Below are 22,593 nucleotides of genomic sequence, written 5' to 3' on the forward strand. Positions count from 1 at the left end.
AAATTTTAAGATTTTTCTTTGTACATACAGCACAATAATTGAAAGTCCTATTAATAGGCTTTCGGTAGATAAAGCGTTAAGAAACGATTGAATCAATTCGATTATGCATGTTTATATTATAATAGAAACGGCAAACAGTGTAAATAAATTTAATCTTGTCATCCTTATAAAGCAAAACGCGTTAGATATTTTTAGAGCTCGGTAAGTTTATCCCTAGACTGCCGATCTTCATGCGAAATTTTCTGCATCGATACTATAAAGCAGAAGACACCTAAAAATGTATTCTTTCATCTAATAGTTTTAATCAATTGAAAATAATACATTTCTCTTATCCACTTTCAGCACAATTGCATGAAATCTGCGGTCTAGATATTTATAAAACGACGATTCGACGTAGATGCTTGCAACACTTTTAGAGTGATAAATGTTCTTGGTTCTCAATCGTTGAGTTCCACTAATTACGACAGAGCATATTCTTAATTGAACGAAACCGTGATCGTGAAATTTTCATTCAGATTCGGTCCGGACAGAAAGATCGAATACAAACAGCATCGTTATCTTATCGATGACGCACACCTTCTATTTATTTTTCCATTAATCGGTACACTTGTAAACCTAATCGGTAAGTATCATAAACGATGAGGTTGAAAGAAAGTAGACGGGGTTTTAGCCACGTGAAACGATATTTTCTTCTGTGAATTATAAACGACGATACAAAAGGATATTTACACTCTACTGTGTCGTATTACAATAATACAAGATTCATTGTACTTGTTACAGTTGCTGGTTATGTCGATCTCGATCTCGAGGCGATCGAGCGACGGATTGCATCAAGAATAATCGAGAAATCTCGCGTTTTGTCGCAACGTTGAACCTTACAGGTCTCACATACGTATCGTACCGATTCTTTGGCAATGGATCCAACTTTTACCGTAACAAAACGCGATCGAACGAAGCGGAGAACGTTCCAGGGACTATATACAGTGTATCATAAAAAAATATAACAGGCTTCATCTTGAAACACAAACGAAGACAGGAAGAAACAGGTTCGTTATCGAAAGGGTGAATGGAACGACGCCCAACAAACACAATTAACGTTCGTATTCCGTGATTAAGAAGACGTCGATTGCCAAAGTCACTCGAATACTCGTCACTTATGCTCCATCTCTATGTACACGAGCTCGAATCCTGTCCGATCGGATTGCACGACGAAATTTTTACACACAGGATTCGCGTTAATAACTTAAACTTCGAAGCTCTTGGACCTCTCAAACGCTTTACAGTTGTTAAAAATAAATAATAAACGTATCTTCCGGCGTCTCGAGTAAATGCAGTTTGCTTAAATACGCAGTCCGATCCTCCGGGACTGCATTGAAGTGCTTCGAATCAGTGATCGATCGTTCATCGATCGTTATCCCATAGTTAACGTTTTCATTGCACCGACATATAGAATTGTGAAATGAACGTCGCTTTCGATTCTCAATTTGGAATCCATTACTTTCGCAGCATCGTCCAAGCGGATCTCGAAGGACCAACGTCGAGGATCCGAACGATCCCCGATTATATTTCAACTCTCTTAGAACAGCTCTCTAACATTTACACATATACGTCTGAATGCACTCTAAACCTAAAGTTCCGTACGTTCTACCTTTGGTACAATTTTCCTCGCTATTGACTATGATCGTAAATTCTCTTTGTTCTGTTAAACCGACGCGGTTCGGCCGGCTCGCGCGAGCCCTTCTGCCAAGCTGCAGCTTTAATAAATAATCTCGAACCATAGTTGCCCGACTCCTTCGAACATGCCTAGCACTGAACCATCGAATACTGTTCAACGCGTCGACGCAACGATGAAGGTAACACCTAACTCGACGGCTTCAACACCTCTCCGGACACTACGAGTAATTGTTTAAAACTGTTTGATGAACGTTCCGGCAGAGAAACGATGCTGAAGAACATTCGCTTCGAACACGAGGAGAACTGTTCCGGTTACTCTTGCTATTTTCGTCGTGGATTCTCTATCATTCTCTTCGTGAAAATTTATTCGGAACATTGCAAACGATGTTCCAGAAGAACCGTGATATCGTTGACGTAACCGAAACAGACTCTTAAGAGCACGTTTCAAGAACGTTCGCAACCAGTGCTGAAGCCTGCAACTACAGGTAGCAATAGACAGTTAGCTCCGAGTTCCTCTACCCAAGCGTTTAAATGAACAGATAATTCTCGTAGTCCGCGTACGAGGACGCGGTGACGTGTTTCGACGTCAACGGCGTCGAGGGCATGCTCTGCGCGAGTTGTTGGACCCTGGACACTTGCACCTGAGGCATCTGCGACGCGTGCGGAACGACGATTCTAGCTTGCTGGTTCAGAGAGCCGAGGGACAGGTGATGATTGTCCGCTTTGTGGATGTTGTTATTGTTGTTGTTGATAGTGGCCGGCTCCTTGTGATAAGAGGACAGATGGTTATTGTTGTCGTGCGGCTGGTGGTAGTGAGTTTGGTGGCTGCCGTGCAGGTTCAGTCTTGACATGGCCACGCTGATGCTCGAGTCGGACGCCCACATGCTCTGCAAACAACGACGATTGCGTAACGAATTTGACTTTCTATTATATTCTTATGAATAACGCTGACGACGGATGACGCGCCGCAACGAGATGCGCCACGTAATTGCGTTTCGTCTCCGGACCGAAGATACGGGGAATGCCTTTGTCTGCGGCGGCGTGAGAAGGATTCGAATGACTTCTTAATTTATGTTACGACGAACGTCCAGGGATCTCGAGGTAACTCACTTTTCTTCGGTGAGGATTGTAGTCGGGATTGCGTCTGATGCGGAGATGACGGTCGACGCTCGTCCATCTCTGCGTCACCTTCAAGGGTGAGTCGTCGGGGTGCAGTTTCCTTTGGTACTCTTCACCTTCGCAAACCTCGTACAGGGAGAACTGCTCGACACGCTCTTTCGAGCTGTAGCAGCTCAGCAGCATCTGGATCAGCTCGTCCACGGTGGTCTGCTCGGAGATCAGCAGACTCTTGTATTTGGACTGCAAAGAGATCGATAACTGTTATCTCGCTGCCCATGCATCGTGCACTTGGGCGTGTGAGTGGGAATCAAGGGACTCTGATCAGTTAAACTTTCAGGACTTTTCTGGAAACTTGACAGGCAAATGTGAAGTGAAGTGAAGTGTGAAGACACTGAGTCTTCAAACCAGAATGCACATTTTATATGTGCAAGGTGCAGATAAGCATCAAAGGTACACCAGTGAAATATTTATATGTTGAAGTCGTTTTGTGCAATAACTATGAAGGAATATCAATTAAACTGTTCTTAAATATGACTTTGAACTATTAAGATCCAAGATCTTTAAAATGATATGCACATTTTAAATGTGCAAGGTGCAGATAATCACCAAAGGTACACCAGTGAAATATTTGTACATTGAAGTTATTTTATGCAACAACTATGAAGGAATATCAATTAAACTGTTCTTAAATACGACCTTGAACTATTATGATCCAAGATCTTTAAAATGATATGCACATTTTAAATGTGCAAGGTGCAGATAAATATCATAGGTACACTAGTGAAATATTTGTACATTGAAGTCATTTTATGCAACAACTATGAAGGAACATCAATTAAACCATTCTTAAACATGATCTTGAACTATTATGATCCAGGATCTTTAAAGTAATATACACATTCCATCAAATCGTCTTTTCCAACAACTATGACTCAAGATCATCAAGGTACTATCTATGCACATTCTAAACGTGCAAGGTGCAAATAAACACCGAAGGGTGCATAGAGTGCACTATGACCCAAGATTTTGGACTGCATCGACACTTGCTGATATAATTAGATCGATAGACTGTTGCAAAGTTGGCGGAGAGATTCGCGAGGGGGATAGGATGTTTGAAAGGAACTTAACGCGTGACTTACCCCGGACATGAGCGCGCTGTCGTATATTTTGACAAGTCCGCCGCGACGCGTCTGCAACGAGAATCTGCAACACAAGAAAACATCCGTGAATCCTGGATATCGTGAGCGCCGGCGGCAGCTCAAAGGGAATCGGGGAACACTACTTCCACGTAAAAACACCGTGGCTCCGGCTTCTAGTCAAACACCGACCGTCTACAGTCAACGTAACGTATACCTTCGCCGGAAGTCCCGAGCCACCAAGAAAACATCGGTGACTTCGGGGCCTTCTGCACCCGTGACGGTAGCTTCGACATCGACGTGTCCTACACAAATAGATAACTTGTAGCTGCTCTCGATTGCTATTTGCCTAGCGTTCCCTACGTTTGCACCCTGTCGTCGATTATGTCGAGGTTGCACCAAAATGTCTGCGATGTTTGCGATAGAATCCTGCTTTTGACCAATTAAGTTCATGAAACTCTAAAATTCTACAAGAATTTTCCATCTTTGATTTTTAAAAATGATGTTTTGACCGTCAAAATAGCAGGAAAATATCTGCAATGTTTGCAATGAAATCTTGCTTAGACTTTCGACCCTTTAACTTCAAAAATGGTATCTCAATTTTTAGTTTAACGTCACAGTAAAATATCTACAATATGTTTCATAGAATCCTACTGAGATACCTAATGGATCCAAATGGATCAAAGTGTTTCCATTTGCAATAAAAAAATGTTTAAAAAACCCTGCCGAGACTTCTTTCTGAGAAAGAATGAAGAGCGCCGATTTTGAAGAACTTCAGCAACTTTGATCAAACACGAGACCCAATGCAGAGAGCATCCGGTCACAGCAGCTACCAGTTGGAAACACCATTGTTGGGTTAAGTTAAGGCGGACAAGCTTGACCTCGCCAGGAAAACAAAGGTTACGTGGACGTAGTTTGAGCAGAAATCCTGAGCGGAGGGTTCCCCAGGCGTAAATAAAGGCGTCTCGCGTGGTCGCCCCAGACGACTCGAAGCGAAGAACAAAGGGAATCACTGGAAAGGACGTTGCTCGTTGGCTCGTGCTCGACGACCCACAAGAAGTTGCGTTTACGGTCGGTCGCGAGCCCTGAAATTACATCACGAAGCCGACCGAAACCGAAAGGGGAGCGAAAAGAATGCGCGACGGCAGACGTTCGATCGTACCTGGAATCGCCTCTAGGATGGCACGATTGCAGAACAGCGGGCCTGGCGTCCTCGTCGAGTGGCAGAACTGTCCTCACGTTCGGTCTTCTCACGGTGACCTCCATGGTGAGGTAGAACAGCCTCGGATCGCGGTGCCTCATTCGGTACTTGTTCAGCAGGTTCTGAACAACCTCGCGACAGGTCGTCTCGTAGGTGATGCCGAGGGTTTTGTACTCGATGTCTGGTCGCAGACAGTTCGCGTACACCTTGATCGTCGTCTGCAATCAGAGAAACACCGTCGTTAGACACGAATCCAAAGTCGTTTGCGACGGCAAGCGAGATACTCGAATCGTCAGAATACAGTAACGTCTCCCTAATTGTCGCCCAAATTGTGCACTATAATAGACCATTTGGGGAAGAGGAGACGCGATTATTCGAGCCTTGCGGCTCGTTTTTTGTAATTACCGATTGTCAATAACTATAAAAACGAGCTGCAAGGCTCGAATAATCGTATCTCCTCTTCCCAAATTGTCCATCTTTATGGACAATCTGAGCGGCAATTAGGGAGACATTACTGTAGTGCCTGGTTACTTGTACCTTTTGAAATGCAGTCATTTCTCCCTAATTCGCGCTTAGATTGCGCACAAAAGTGAACAATTTGGGGAGTAGAGATACGATTATTCCAGCCTTGCGACTCGTTTTTGTAGTTGTTGACCATCGGTAAAAATAATCGTATCTCCTCTTCCCAATTTTACATTTTTTTTGTACAAACCGAGCTTCAATTAAAAAGAATTTATTGCATATCTTTTGTTAATAACGCTGCCTCTAATTATTTTTACAATGGTGTACACTTATTGTTCGTCTACCCCTTTTTCTGACTAAAAAACACGTCGCTTGAATAACTCATTAACGACATCTATATTATTACAAGATATTAAGACAATTTAGCAAAACGAAATTGTGGATCTTTATGCAAATTATATCATCTTCGCGCGTGATTTTGCACAAATTAGAATCAAAGAAAAATATCCATCGTCGATTAAAGGATTACTCGCTGCAGAAAGAAAACAAAAATAATATCTTGATAATTCGTATACGTTTTCTTCCATTTTAAAATCTGCACACGTCATAAATGCATAATGATCCACAGTCTATTAACGAGGTTCCACAGCTGACACAGATTATTCCATACGGCTGTGATCTGAAAGAGACCTTCATATTTATCAAGTATAACGAATGCAGAATATTTGAATAAATCTTATCGAGGCTCTCCGATTGTTTACCAACGACAGCTCGAGCGTAATCCACCGTTGATCCGGCGAGGGTTGTTTAAGATGATTTCGGGCGTGTTCCGAGAAAGGATTAAGCGCGACGTCACGTGGGCGGAAGAATAGCGCAGGAAGAAAAGAAGAGGGAGAAAAGCGACGTCCTGTGCGTCAGAGGACGCGCGCAATATAAAAAAAAATATGGTAAAGACTCCAGGGCGCGACAAGAGGGTTCGACAATTAGTCCATAATTAACTCGGAGACAGACGCGGACCACGCGTGCCGCATAAAACGCTATCAACCCTTCGGATGCGCCGGCGAACGAGGGGATGCGTCCACCGAAAATAAACCAGACACCAGATCACCCCGTTCGCAGATGCGTGGCGTCATGTGCGCGTGTCGAGATCGTCGGCTGCGTTTGTGCAGCGGCGGTCCGTGGCGTTAATAAATAGTGTCGCATCAGAATTAATTTTAACCGTCGATGTCGGCCCTTCCCACCGCTATTTCCTTTCGCGCGTTTCAAAGACACCTTTTAAATATAAAATGTCTTTATTACATGAGACATTAAGAAGGTATTTGGATCTACGTAATAGATGGCTATGGCAACGAATGACTTTGGAACTCCTGTTATCTCTTGACTGTTATGGTTAGTCTCTACAGATTAGATCCCTAAGATCAAACATCGTCACATTCAATACTTTTCGTATCTTCATTTCACAGGCGGTTCTGAGAGCGTCGAGTGCGTTATGGCTCTCGAACAATAATTTCATTGAAGTATGTTACAAGTACTTCGAAAAATGAAAGTGATACTTTCAAATAAACTCGAACGCAGACGGGACAGGGTCGATCTCTTTTCTAAACCTTTCTAAATCTTTATTAAATATTTGTTATAGGTTCGGGTAAAAAAAGTTAATAAAACGAGGGTTTTTAATTTTTTTTCATTGCAAGTAATATCAAAATTAAAAAGAAAGCTTTCTAGCCGTCATCTAGTAGACAAGTTCATCCATTATCTAAAAACAATTCAAGTCGTTTAGCTCAGTTTTGAAAGAGTTATTGCGTTTGAAAAGGTGCACGAACACTTTTGTGAGTCACTATAATCAATCTTTAGTATTTACGATCAGTAATCGAATCCCATGAAACGAAACTTTGTTATGAAATTGACGCGAATTCGTAAGTATACAATCTATAAGTATTATTGTTGGAATTTGCTAATTGTTTATTCACTAATAATACAATACAAATACGATACAGTGTTTAATAAAGCGTCTAGCGGATATAAAATGTACTTTGTGTGAAGAAGAGTGACTGTATGTGAAGTCGCGGAGATACTGTCTGACTGATCGTCTTCTAGGCTGACGATCGCCTCCGTAGTTCTATGGGAAGTAGTTTCTCGCACTGGAACGTGCAGTCCTTTTATACTATTCCTTCAGAAGGTCGGGCTTGTACCTGCATTTATGAAGCTCGGGGTTGTACCTTTATTTATTGCCCCTGTAGACATGTGTGTGTGTGTGTGTGTATGTGTGTGAGTATCGTTGTATATACCAACAATTATCATAAGTATTATCGATAATAATTGATCCTATCGCTACTGATAATCCCGAAGATTTGGATCTCTTCGCAGCGTCCGCAACAATAGGACAAAAATGCTGCTTCAGAAGGTGCGAACTGCCTCTCCAAGTTGTATACAGATCCACAAGCTTGATCTCCTTCGACCTTTACAGGCCGACTCCAGGCTGTCGATAGCCAGATGTTACAAACCGAAAGCTCGGGCTGTCAGCCACATTTGCAACTAGCTCTCAAACTTTCGGAAACACGTGTAGGTCGATTTTACGACCGCAAGCCGCCGCTATATTTCCGACCGTAACGACCTGCAGCCAAACATGGCTACGGCCACGAGCCCCGTACGTGCCGAACAATCATTTCCACGGTGTACGTACTTGCTGAAACCCGGACCATCCCGTGCGGATTTTCGCTAAGCTGCCGTTACGCTGCGCCACCACGTTCCGCCGACAATGCAAGGATTATCCTTTCAGCGGTATTTATGACGTCGATATGCTCCCTTTATGCCGTACGCATCGTCCGTCAAATTGGACCACGAACGAGGATTATGGGGTCCGTGTCCCGACGAACGTGTCGTGTGCCAATTATGGCAGCGATCGTCTCTCAATCCTTTTCGTTACACGTTAATTAACGACCCTTATTTATATTAATACAATCAAAATCGAATACAATCGAAATCGGATCTGTTACGTTCTGAATTCCATAGCATTTCAAAGTGATAATTATTTCGAGGACGTTAAACTCGAAGATATTAGATCCGACTTAGGCCTGAATTAGGTCTGGGTTAGTCGTGAGTCAGTTACGACAGCGATCGTCCGTTATTTCTCGTCGTTGCACATTAATTACTGCACTTTAATTATATTTATCAAGTCCACTCAAGATTGGATCTGTTCTGTTCTGAACTTTATAACACCTTAAATTGACAATTATTTTGAGGACGTCAAATTTGACGACGCCAGATCTAAGTTACACTTGGCTAATCATTAGCGTTATATGTTAATATCACTGTCGTTATTTACATAATTTGTAAAATCCATTCAAGTCTAAATGTGTTCAATTCAAGTCGAACATGAATGATTCAATGGAACATGAAGACATTAGGTCGAAATTCGCCCAGACTCGGATCATCGCAGTTTTCCGCGCAGAGTTTGTTGTCGTAGCTTCATTTAGCAAGTAATAAATTGTCCGAAGGATTTCGTAAGCGGTTACTCGCCATGCCCTATCCGACTCGACGATTTATTCCCGATAGGCCACGGTCCCGGCCGATTTCGGCGCCGCCGGATCCCTATTTGCGTTCCAACTAAACAAACAGCGGGATTCTTAGACGGCGGCCGCCGTGGAATTCTTGGTGGCGTTTTACGACGACCGAGAATCGATAGTGGAGGCGTGTGTTCCGTTCAGAACGAGTGCTGACCCTAACAAAAGCGAACGGCGTAGCCGGCTGTCGTAAACATCGGCCGCCGTTCAAATACACGAAATTCGTGTGGCCCTCGCGGCGAAAACAACGCCGCGCCGCGCGCGTAGGCGCCGCCCGTGATTTCTGATTCATCGCGGGGAATTCCGATACGCTTACGCGCGAACACCGAATGCGGTTCGCGCGGAATTCTCAGGTGTTCCTCTTGCGAGGGGAACGAGATCTCTGACCGACTTCTTTTTCCGCGTGCGAACCGCGAGCTTCTTCGGCGCAGACGATTGCCTCCGGACGTCGGCGGACGTGTCCATCAGCAGCCTGTTGCACTCGAGGTCGTAGCGAAATTCTTCGATGAACTTGCAATTTTATGCGCATTCCTGCTACGACAATGACTAGGTATCCGGATACAACTGTTAGTTATTTTTATTGTTGAATTAGAGGATGCTTAATAGCATCGCTAACGAAAGAAATCGTCGTATAAACATAAACGAATAATAATTTCTTAACTCGAAATAAATCATTTGTCGATGATAATTGTTCGATGTGATAATTAGAACGAGAACTTTTGTGCAAAATAAAAATTATCTGCGTTAATTGGAAAACGTAGAGACAACGTAAACTTTCTTTTAATAACAACTTTGATAAGTTGAGAATAAAACCACATGTTTTTATTTAGAGTGTTTTTTTACTGTTTTGGATTTGATTCATTCATTGTCGTTATAAATGGTTGTGTTAAGGATATTTTTAATAATAGATTCGATGATAAAATAGCTGAAGCAGTGTTTTGCAACGTCGCTAACTTTATCAATTTGTCTTGATGCGTCAGTTGATCTGGGTCTGGAATTCCCGGCGGAGCCAGACAAGGTTCTTTAATTGAAGTGTGACGTTTGGTCTACCTTAAAGATGATTCACTGGTGGTCTCTGATCAAGCCTGAGATCACTTGTCACCTCAATGGGTCACCACTTATGAAGATCTTGCTAAATGTATGCTGTTTCTATTATTTAAGTTCTCCTTAATTCGAAATTCAATTATCTCCTCATTTCAACTAATTTTTCTTTCTCGAGGTGAAATTTCCACTCATTTCATTACAGTTCAAGTGTATTCGCTTCCAGCTTTAATGCTAGCCCATAAAGGTTCAAAAATTTCAACGAGAATACAGTTTGAAATCGATTAGAAGTATACCACGGAAATTGAATCATTTTGTTCCGAGCTATAAGTCGGGACTCATTGATTTTCGACATGATTCCTCTATTTTTAAACATTCAGATGATAATGGGACCTCAGAATCTGTGACAAAAGACGATATTACATACTAGGTCTATTCCTACGTCTCGACTACGGCGGACGACAGAAAAAGGGTCACGGTACAAGGTGTCAAAGGGAGGTCTGCGGCTCATCAGCCGCGTCTCGGAGCGATGCCACCCCGTTCAGAGACATCAATATCTTCCAGCCGGCCATGGGCCGCGAACCGAAATACACCTTGGGATATTTTTGTTTGAATGAGGTGCTCGTCCCGGTTAAAAGTATCGCTGCGTTCGGCCCGATCATGGTCGTGGGTTGCAGCGTCAAGAGAAAGGCATCGAAATCCACAAACTAAACCACAATCACCGATACGGTGTTTCAGGCCCTAGATGTCTCAGCTTTCAACGAATGAGACGCCGAATTGAATTCTAACTCGTAGGGTAATGAAGCCGGTTACTATGGGGTGATCAATTATTTTGTTTACTCTTTAATAAAAAGATCTAACGCGCCTTGTTCGATCGATATAAAATGAATTTACTAAAAAATAAACAAAATAAAAGAATAAAAGATTTAAAAGATAAAATAAAAGAATAAAAAATTGAATATGTATTATTCGATGAATATAAAGTTAATTTTCCCAAAGTAAACAAAATAAAAGAATAAAGGATTTGATACGTCTTATTCGACGAATATAAAGTCAATTATGTCCAGAAATAAATAAAATAGAAGAATAAAAAATTGAATACGTATTATTCGATGAATATAAAGTTAATTTTCCCAAAGTAAACAAAATAAAAGAATAAAGGATTTGATACGTCTTATTCAACGAATATAAAGTCAATTATGTCCAGAAATAAATAAAATAAAAGAATAAAAAATTGAAAAAGTATTATTCGATGAATATGAAGTTAATTATGCCCTAAAACAAATCAAGCGCGCAGCAATTGTTCGCCCCGCGGTAACCCGGCTCCCCTACCCTACAGAAATTCATTTTCTTCGGCGAGATTTAACTTTGCCACCCCAGAAAATCAGAATTTAATCAAACAAACCGAGAGACAGCTATAAAAGTTATTAATACCCGAGGGAGCTGTTCTAACAAATGATGAACCATTAGTTTGGACAGTTAGTTCGAGGAATCCAGTTGCAGGCGGCGCAATCGAGAAGCACCCCTCCGAAGGAAACACGTGAAAAATTAACAATCTCCCCCAACAGAAGCCATTAAAGCTCTGTTCGTAAACGAACGTTCTAATAGGGAAGTTAACAGCGAGGAATTCGAAGAAGAGGAAGTCCTGCGGCCGAAAAATCCTGGGTAATCTGGCGTATCGAGTGTAAAGTGTAAAAAATGAAGGGAAGAAGGGCACCGAGGCGGAATAGTTAGTCGCCATATGCTGCCGGAGTGTCTCGTAATGAAGGGACCCCGAGTTTAAGGGGAATTTCATCGAGCCCCATAAACCGCCGTCGTGCTTCGAAGAATGCGTTCAGGGGCACTTTCGGGTTTTCAGATTCTCGGGTCACCGTCGAAACGAATCGTACCGTCGCGGAGGTCCTTCGCAGAGATTCGACGAAGGCTCGATGGCGAATCTACGCGTCGCTTGATACATTCCGGGTCTAAAAATAGGCGCGGTATCGCGTCCTTATCGTTATCAACCGCTTCGAGTCGAACAGTAAACCCAGGCCTCGCCAACGCGACACCCGGTATATCGCGTATCCCCGTTACGAGACAAGGTAAACGACACCTTTCAACGGAAACCCTATTGAATGGCCTTGCCTCTTTCCCAATCGACTAACATTAGGTTCGTTAGCATATTTAATTAACGACGGCGAGACACGGATTGCGAATTAACTTCGATGTTCCAGTATTTAGAGTTTACAGGATGAAAATTGTTTAGTCTAGACAGTCACAATTAAACTGCGGATTTTTGAACTGTAGATATCAGAAGAATTTTTAAATATTTTGACGTTGTTTTTATCAGAATCAACAATGAAGACATTTTCATTTATCTTGCGTTTCTTAAAATTAATTTAGACAATCTTTACTTTGCATATAAATCCACAGTCTAATTTTAATTAATCCCTTCCTTGAGTCATCCCACTTCGCGAGTGTGCAATGCATTTTATGTTTTGAACTTCCCAAAATTATTTTCCAAAATATTGAAAGACGATTTTTTAAAATTCGCGGTAAAAAAAGAAAAGTTTTCTAGTAGCTTAGAAATTACTGACGAAATTTCTTAACACCTTGACAAAACAAAATTATTTTTTGAAAACGAAACACCTGAGGCCGATATTTTAGGCTTAATCCAACGAACCAGCATTTCCAAAGCCGTCCACGAATAAATCGCGCGCCATCGGTTTCCGGATCGTGTTTACCAACAGCGCGTACTTCTAATCTAGAGGCCATTAATTATAGAACAGAAGCGAAGTTGATCAATGGGATGCACTCGCCGGCCTACAAGCAGGCAGTCGTGTTTCCCCCGTTCAGAAGAATTTCTCTGAAAAAGTGAGAATCACAGCCGGCGATGTTTCGCAACCGTTCCATTCAGGTCGAAGAGAGCCGAGCGATCTTTTGGAATCCGGAAATGGCAAGGGATTATGAGAACTGGCGCGCTTTATAATTAGAGCGCGAACAAAATCGTGCCACGGGCTTGAAGATCGTCTAGAGTTTCTTCTGGCCGGCTGTCCCACGCTAATGGAGCCGCTCGACGCATAATAATATGCATTTTTCCGAGTTTTACTGCCGCAAACGATCTGGCCTTGCAATTATTTCATACGCTGCGAAAACGCATCGGGAACGCACAAGCAAAATGTATTCAACCCCTGTTCGTAATTAATACACGCATGCACATGTATAAAATATAAGGAAACGTGTCTTCTTCGTCTGCTGTCATAAGTGAGTCCCAGATCTGAACCACTGATTTTTAGAAACATTTATGCAGCTGTGTGCACATATGCTTGTTTCATCGAATAAACTTTAATTTAGTTTATACATTTTTTTTATACAATTAATAATTGAGTTTCGTATTTGGACTATACACAATTATGCTGTGAGCCTTCGTGCATTAATGTACATATATGCACATATATAAAACATGTATTCTTGATACAGAAATCAAATTCTTGCGTGGCTTAAAAATTCAGCTTCAATTACGAACCATGGATTTTCAGAAATTATTAATAAATAGACTGTGGATCCTTATGCATTAATATATGTTGCACATACACTCGTATGTTTTCTTGAAAATTCCTTGAAAAATTGAGCTCCATGCTTGAACTGTATATAGATTATTCGAAACTATTAATAATTGGACTGTGAATCCTTAATGCCTTAATGCATATACATATACATGTATAAATGTCTTCTTGATTTCTAGAAATTATCACCATAAATTTCAGAAATTATTAATAATCAGACTGTAGGCCTTTATGCGCGAATGACATGAACATGTACGAAGTACGTCTTCCGGAGAACGGAGGACGATCGAGGGTTAAACGGTCCCAGGAAACGAGACATCCAGCGAAACAACAGAGGGCTTCCTTCATTTCTGGCTATCTCGGTCCGTTGACATCGAGATGCCAAGATGGAGGCGTCGATTAATTTTCATGCGAGGCCACGTAGACCCCGGTTTGAATGGTCGCAGTATCAGCCAGACCCAGGTAGAACCCCGCGCATAATAAATTCCTTATCCCAGAAGTCCATTGAATCCCGAACGACGGTCCGCCTTGCCCCTTTCCTTGGCACGTGCTTTCCGACTCTCAGCTGCCGTATTTTCCCCTTGCGCTCGGGTCTTCAGGTGCTGTTGCCGTTCGAGCACGTGTCCCCTCCCTGATTTCCGGCCGAAAAAGAAGGATCTCGAGGCTTAGAACAAAAACCCGAACAAGAATCCGTGTCTCGTCCGCTCCTTCTTTCTTCGCTTCTTGAAGCCCGTGAAATCTTTGTTCCGCACCGGTTGCTAGAGCCTCCGCGGAAATGGAGGTCATGGGGCTCCGCTTTTAATCATTTTTGTCCAGGTAATGGCTCCGACAGAAAGTCGGCTGGAGATCGGAAGATGACTGCGATCAAACGGTGGCTCCGATGGAAGGATCGCTGTGATCTACGACTTGATCCTTGCGGCAAGAAACGCCGACTACTCTGATCCCGCATAGGCGATAAGAATAATGCTGCCAGCCTGCTGATCTTGATGGAATACTGAACTCTAAGACACTCGCTTGTAATTAATGATGAAAATTGCACTTTGCGCCAAGAGGTGGGATGCAGGAGAGACATACATAGATAACGGGCGCTGAAGTAACGTGCATTGCCTTATGAAAATGACAAAACTGAATTATGTGTGCTTATCCGCTAAGTATGATGTTTCTTCTAAATCGCAACTGTAATATGTGATCGCGTGCGTGTGTGTATAGAGAGAAGAAGCGAGTTCTGTCGAAGTCTGATTACGAAGTTCATAAATAATTTCCGTCAGCAAATAGTTTTTCACTTGTAACCCTTACAAATCATTATTCGATTCTTCTGTCATCAAAATATCTTTTTACTCGTTTCGTTAGAAAAATTGTTAGCGACGAAGAGATGCTAATTAATGCAGCTGTGAAAGAAATCACAGTACAAGGAAGCTAAACGAAGAAGTTCGTTAATCACTTACGACAGAATCATTCTTATAAAATCGACGATTGTAAAATAAATTATACGAATTCAGTACCAGTGGTGCTTTACCGTTATCGAGTTTGTAGAACTATCAAATCAATTGCCGGTAAAGTCACCCAACTCCTCGAGCAGAAAAAAAAGCAGCGGCAGTGCGAAAATAGCAGCTCGTGTCTCGCGACCGTGTCGAATGTCCAGAAAGCACACGTCAAAGGTTTCGCTGACCAGATGGAATGCGAGCTCGCGGTGTCATCGGTACTGTCTGGCTGGCGAGATTCGACAATCTAACACAGATATTCTTTCAGCGGGAGGATTCATTTCGATTCCGTTCGCAGAAACTTTCAGGCCGCCCGAAAGGGTAAAAACAGAAAGCTCGAAGTTCGCGGGAACAATCGCGTCCGCGCGATCGGGAACACAATCGAGCACTCTCTCCCCGAGTTTCCAAGTCCCACGAGGATCTTACTGCTGCTTTCGGGACCGCCTCGCGATCCACAATGATCTGTGCGTACACGTCGCGCTAGCCGTGATTTGATTCGATGAGAAACCGGTAGGTTACTTGTTTCCTGCGTGTTCTTACTTTCGCGCCGGCACTTTCCCGCAGCGAGACAATACGTCCAGGAAAGCCTGGGAAGCTTAATTGTTACCGAACGAAGCACACTTCGCACGCTCGATGGAAACTTATGCGAGGGCCCGCGGGGACCCGCGGGGCCCCCGGGCCCCGGCCAGTGGGAGGACCTGCTTCTGCGACTCGTGACTCCTTTTGTGCTCCGCCACCAAATGTCGCACGACCCGGTTTACATAACTCCCAGCGATATGTAACGGGAATCGAGTTGGGTAACCAGTTCCTGTATCGATCCGCAGACTCTGCGGAATGCTCCCCGTATCTTCCACATCGATCTCGCCGATCCATCGATCCGCTGTCTTTTGGTATCCGTCCAGACGAATGTGAGTACATTTCTTTTTCTGATTGCTTATTCGATTTAGAATACGTGCTGAAGGATTTGTTATGTTAATCGCCGTGTTATTATTTTTGCGTGGGTTTTTTCTACCGTTATTTCGACATAATTAGTTCCTGCCTTCACAACAAATTGTAATATGTTTGTAGTCCTGGTAAATCATAATAAATCAAATAATAATATTGATCAATTGTAAGGAATCGCATAAAAATGTTCCTGTTGCCTCAACAACGTTGATAAATTATCTACTTGAAATCATGGATGAACAAAGTGGTTGAAGCAATTGAGAAAAGGACCGTTGACAAAACAACGTCAAAATTTCTTCTTTCTTCAACAATTTCAACAAGTTATAACAAAATCAGTGATCGACAAATTGAAGTAATCAGGAAAAGGACCTCTGTCAAGCAGAGCCAGAGGAATTACACACGAACATTTCTTCCTTCTTCCATCATTTTAATCGGCCACGGACATAAGTTTGAGAATAAAGAAAATCATTGAAAACAGGGAATAATCAGAAGTACCTCTGTCGAACAGACCCAGACGAATCACATTGAAACGTCATCCTTTTTCAAGGATTCCAATAAGTTACGGACATGAATCTGAAGGTGAACAAGATAATTGAGGCTATCACAAAAAGGACCCCTGTCAAACAGAAGCAGAAACCTCTTCCTTCAATTGATCTATATAAGAAAGCTTCTGAAAAGTGTCTGATCGTTTTCAAACCATGAACGATCAAGAGCAATAAAAGAGGTTGTTTATCCCTTGAAAAATGCAGGAAGAGGGCGAAAGTCCTCCAAGATCCTTAGATCTCCGCTTTAAGATCCCTCAGAAGAAGGGTAAACATTCAAAGAAGTGGTGGGACAATCCAAGATGCTGAAAGATCCGCGCGAAAAAGAGAAAAGTATATCCTCAAATTACTGTGTCTTTCGTTTTTTTTTAATCGCGTTCCATGAATGAGCGGAGCCAGTTTATCGCGAGAGTCGAGTGTCGCAACAGTAAGAGAACTATGGAAGCGCACGAGCCGCAGCTGATAGTGGTCTCACAGTATTTTTTCTGTCTAACGACGATACGTCTCGGCGATAGCAAGCGGCGCCGTTTTATCATCGCGCCAGGGTTCCAGCAGCCCTTTTTGTTGGAAAGAACTGGCACGTTAAATCGAGCTCGACGGGGTCAACCGCGAGCGACCGAACCGAGAGCATCGTGAGGTCAGGAATTCCGCGCGAAGGTCAATCAGTGTCGCTTGCAGCATCGGAGCCAAGCGTTTCGTACAATTGTCTGGCCGCGATTGCGCTTCGCGAACAGCGCGCGACTCTTTTTTTCTGGGCGCTGTGCAACGAGCCGGCCAATTGGACGAAATCCGTGTGCCTCGTACACGCGACTGCGAAATCGTCACGAAACCCACCCGGATGGCCCTAATTTCATCGTCTCCGTGGAAACATCGTGCCGAAACACGGTCGAGGGCGAAGGGAGCAGAAGAAAAGGAACGATCTTCGACGTCCGCGACAAAGGAGACCACGGTTCGCAGCGGAATGCGAACGAGCAACGATTAAATAATAGAAGAAAATCGAGTTTGCAAAGCGGCTCGCAGGTCCTCGGATCGTAATCACCCTGCCAATCAGCTCTGTCTCCGTGCCAGCGTGTACATGTACATATATTCGAGCACGTCTGCCTGCCTCGGCTTAATCGGGATCGAAGAACTCGCCGGAGACGATAATTAATGCCTCGTTACAAACGATTATTAACCAGAAAACGCGATGTAATCGAGCGAATTCATTAGACGGAAAGTGTGCTGCAGTGTTAGCGTCGTCGATGAACCGCTCGTTGGCGGCCTAACGCTAATTATTCTTATCGGGCATCTTGGAAGACTGGTACACTGGATCGTGTTAGCTCGAACAGTGAAAACGCGGCAGGAGCTCTGCCATAATCGTTCCTGAAGGTAGCATGATTACAAGCTAGAAACTCTTGAAACGACGTTCGGCGCGAGATGCAGCGCTTGCAGATTGAAAAGTTGCAAGGTGTTCGATAGGATGGACATTTTTAAGAAGTGAACGTCTTCGTCGTGTTCGAGGTTCTTATGTTTTGTAATAATTGCTTGGTTGCTAAGTAAAAGTCAGCAGAAATGAATTATTCATTTTTATCAGACTGTCAAGTCATCTCGGGTGCATAAAATGTTTATTTCTGATGCTGTTCTTGGCAACATGCACTTTAGAGGATGTCGTAAAGGTTCTGCAGCCCTGGGTATATTTAGGTATATTGCACCGTAACAACGACAAGATTGCATTTATTACTAAGATTGTTATTACTATTTATTATTAAGATTACATTCGTACGATTTTTATTCGAATATACGCTTGAACGAGGAATCCTATCAGAAAGTTTCTCGCAAAGAGATTTTAATAATCTCGGTAACGATGAATGAAAAAATCAGAAACCAGTCGAAACGACGCCATAATGACGCTTCTTAAAACTATGGCATTCTAAAGAATACCATAAGAGCGCCGCAGCACTGAATGCGTCCTGCAGCATGTACCCGCAGTCGTGCCAGAACCAGGACTGCAATGTCAGAAGCAGCTATATTTAACGCCAATCTTAACGACACAAACAGCAGCAAATAATTTTTCTGGAACAACAGAACTACATATGTCCGAGGACCTCGAGATGCCTCCCTATAATTTCCAGTCATAACAATCGCTCTCTAAAACTGCATTCTAAAGAACACCATAAGAATACCGAGGCATTGAATGCATCCTGCATTATGTACCTGCAGTATATATACCTGCTGTCATCCCAGAACTGGGTCTCTAATTTCGAAAGCAGCTATTTAACAGCAACTTTCACGACGCAAACAGCGCTAATTCTCCTAAACCAGCAGAACCGATGACGTCGACACTGTTGCCTATCATTTTTCATGACTTAATTACATATCCCATGGCTTCTTAAAGAATCAAAGAACCCCCATTTGGCCCTTCGAGCCCAACCGGTCGAGTATAAGACACCGCAAGGTCGCCTGCTTCCTTTTAATTACGCCCGATGCACAGCTGTCTTCCAGGGCCGATCTAACCCGAGCCGGCGAGATGCAATTTATCCGGCATTGTGATAGTCTCTCTTGGCGATTATTCGCGGAGGACCACACAGAAAGTAGGCGTTCTCGAATTCGCTGGCAGTGTCGGCCGCCCTGTTGCGTCCAAGTGGCCGACAATTGACACCCGTTTCCGGCCGTTCCACAAAGAAGCGACGCGGAGGAGGCTACCCGAAGAATATGGGGCACGTGCCCTCGCCGAAGGATCGCGTGCCCGCTTTCACGTGCGTGCACGCACGCCTACGTCCAGCTTCTTCAACGTTCGGCAATATGTTCCTGGTACCGGGAACATAATACTCGCTGGGAAGCTTCCTTCCTGCGAGCAGGACCTACGACGCCATATGGCACGCAGCATGGTGGTGCCGGTCGCGATTCTGGCGGGTCGAATGTCGAAAAACAAACCGTGTTATATCTACGAGACTAAGTGCAACAGGACCTGGATTATTCGGTACTCCAGGATCAGAATGATCTAGTCAGAGATGCATGTTATAGTTAAACTGTGCATCTTTGTGCAAAATAAGAATTTATCACCTAAGAATGGGCCTTCTATCTTCAATTTATTGGAAATAAATTCAACCAAAATAACCTCGATATCTGATTGCTTAAAGAAAGAAATTATTTAATAATTGAGCCGTTTATTTTGAAAGTGGCATAAGTCACTTTGTTTTTAAGTCGATATATTTAAGGGTTTGCGTTTTAACACGTTTAAAAATATGGATGCTAACTTTCGAGAAGATTTACTTGTATCTGTTATCTCAGGATACCGATATTTTTCTCAGTATAAATAATTTCGTATAAACATTAAAAAATCACCACTTTTCATTACGGTAAAGTGACTTATGCCACTTTCAAAATAAACGGCTCAATTGTAAATGTGATCATAATTATGAATAGATAAGTATGCATTGTGGATATAACGTTATTAAGTTGAACTTCTTATTTAACATAATGGATTTCGGAACAAATAAAAGTATTAATTAGGCTCGCAATTCACTCGCAATTCACCTCCGACTTTGAATCAACTAGAACCGCGATCGATACCATTGTGCAGCGCAGGCTTCGTGGCACGAGATGAAAGGAAAACTGCACGGGATGCAGCGGCCCGTGGACGCGCGTACTCGCGTGCATGCGAGACGATGATGCACCGGCGTCTGTTCGCGGTCTAGCCGGCGGATTCTTCGATCTGCTGCATTCTCCTTTTCGAATTCCTGAGATCTAGGACGCGCAGAAGACGCTCCGGGTTTATTTTATCCTCTTTGTTAACGTTCGCGCATGTTTCATGCTAATCCAATGGAGCAGACGGAGAATATCACGGTATCTTCTTTGAGGATTGCTTGGAGATTTAAAGATAGTTCTCTCGGAGATCGATCTTAACCCTTATATAGATGCACATTCTTGCATATTTACGTCGCACGCGGGGCGCCTGCGAAATTATGTTTAATGAGGAGAATCTAATGAAACGATCCTCTTTTATTGCTAGGTTCTGAATTTATTGAGATACTCTGTAGTTCTCTTGTCGACGATGTGCCTGTAGATTACTGTTCATTTTTATCTAAATGCACGTTATTAAATATTCAATTCACTGGGGCACGAGTGAAATGGTACTTAGCTCGGAGCATCTGGCAGAACAATCTTCTTTGATTGGTAATTTTTAGATCTCTTAGGAAATTATGATTGTGGGGTAGTTTAATTGCACAACAAGCGCGGATCGATCTTGACTCTCATCTAGACGCATGAGCTTGCGTTTCCAATTATTATTTGCTTGAAAGAAACGATGGAAATCGTCTGCTTCGATTGTACGTTCTGTATGTGGACTGTTTTTCTATTTTTTAAGAAATGCACAAAGATGCTTTCTGACTCCGTGCGATCTACCGAGCCGGTCAAAATGACCGATTTCACGTAATTCGTTTTAAAATTGTTAACATTTTAAGGACTCTTTATGATGGTCTAAGTAAATGCTGTCTTGTCATCGTTATTTAGAAAAAGCTGACCATTTCAGTGCTGACTGAAATGAAAAAGTACAAGAGGGAAAATATTTACTTTTCATATAATTTGTATTAACTTTATATTACATCGGTAACATCAGACAGATTATATTATATTCATATTATAAATAATACAAAGATGACAGTACCGACTAAACATTGAAAGCGCTAATCACTTTCAGGGCCCGATAAGTTCAGTATTAAAATGTACGAATGAACGATGTCTCGGTAACTCGTCCTAAAGGAAAAATTCTCGAAGATCGTGGGAGTTGTTCCGATAATTATCTTAGTGAATCATTAATAGGCGAGCGGAAGGCCGACGCGAAGATGTGGAAACGTTTTCCTGCGGTGGCATCGTGGCAATTTTTTGGTTCAGTAGCCACGCAACAGCAATAATGACGCACACCGCGCCGTATAATCGCGTTATGCAACGGATTGCGCGGAAACGCGGTTATATTAGCTAAGTATCCATTCGTCGGCGTGGCTGCGCGAGAGGAAACCGGCGAGGAGAATTCACTTGAAGTCGGATAACCTCTCGAATGATATTCGCCGGCGCGCGGAGGTCGTCGAGCGACTATCAGGCACCGAAAAAAATTGCAGAGTGTTCCTGCGGCGATCTGAACAATTGCAGTGGGTGTCGAGAGCCCCCGCGGCTTAACACACTAATGGCCACTGGTCAGGAAATCCCGGCAGCTGTTTACACAGGCAACTGGGGACGAAAAAGTGTGGCCGACGGCTGTTCCATCTCGGGTTTTCTATTTCTTCAGTAGACGACCCTAGCAGAGCCTAGAACCCTAGAACTCCAGAGGATCTCCAGAGTGGCTACAAGTAGTTACCTCCTGTTTATGGTCGCGTGCGTCTACTTCGGTAGAATGAAGCCCGTTCGTGCAGTGCTGGCCGACGATTCAGGAAGCGAGTCACTCTCTTGAGGGCTTCGAAGACGCGTGGTCGCGCGACGGGAAAGAAGTCGTTCGTTCGCAAGGAAAAGAAACTTCGGAGAGACCGCAATTAACAATTGACGTTTTACAACGACGCGTCGGATCCCAGACTCGCAGGAAATACGATTCTCGTTATTTGACGTGGAAAAACTTTATACTTACGGTTACCGTAAGTACTTCTGCGGTTGCCGGCATCACTTTTGACGTGGTGCATTTCAATCGTCATTTGATTACTCAATTTTTGATAATTAAGTAGACCGACATTTTTTTATGTGGGCTTGAGATAATTGACGCAACTCGAAACCGGTGAACGTAGGATGCTTTCGTAGGAACTTTCGATGTAAATTAACAACGAATTCACAATTTTTGAGAAAGGCGAATTTACACGGATGTGTGAAGTAAGATTTAAAAATTGCTGTGTACAGTAAATTCTTCCCAATTTTTCTGCAGCTT

General features: G+C 43.0%; 1 protein-coding gene across 1 annotated transcript in view; it reads right to left on the minus strand.

The window, feature by feature from the left end:
* Positions 1 to 280: 280 nt before the first annotated feature.
* Positions 281 to 22,593, minus strand: part of rau (RA domain-containing protein rau) — a 47,768-nt gene continuing 25,455 nt past the window's right edge. The window contains exons 3-6 of the mRNA XM_033478725.2: positions 5,092 to 5,348; positions 3,933 to 3,996; positions 2,785 to 3,033; positions 281 to 2,561 (exon numbers count right to left, since the gene is read on the minus strand). Of these exons, the coding sequence (XP_033334616.1) occupies positions 2,202 to 2,561; positions 2,785 to 3,033; positions 3,933 to 3,996; positions 5,092 to 5,348 (930 nt within the window). The 3' untranslated portion in view covers positions 281 to 2,201. The remainder of the gene's footprint in view (positions 2,562 to 2,784; positions 3,034 to 3,932; positions 3,997 to 5,091; positions 5,349 to 22,593) is intronic.

Source organism: Megalopta genalis, chromosome 4 (genome assembly GCF_051020955.1).
Source record: "Megalopta genalis isolate 19385.01 chromosome 4, iyMegGena1_principal, whole genome shotgun sequence".
Taxonomy (NCBI): Eukaryota; Metazoa; Arthropoda; class Insecta; order Hymenoptera; family Halictidae; genus Megalopta; species Megalopta genalis.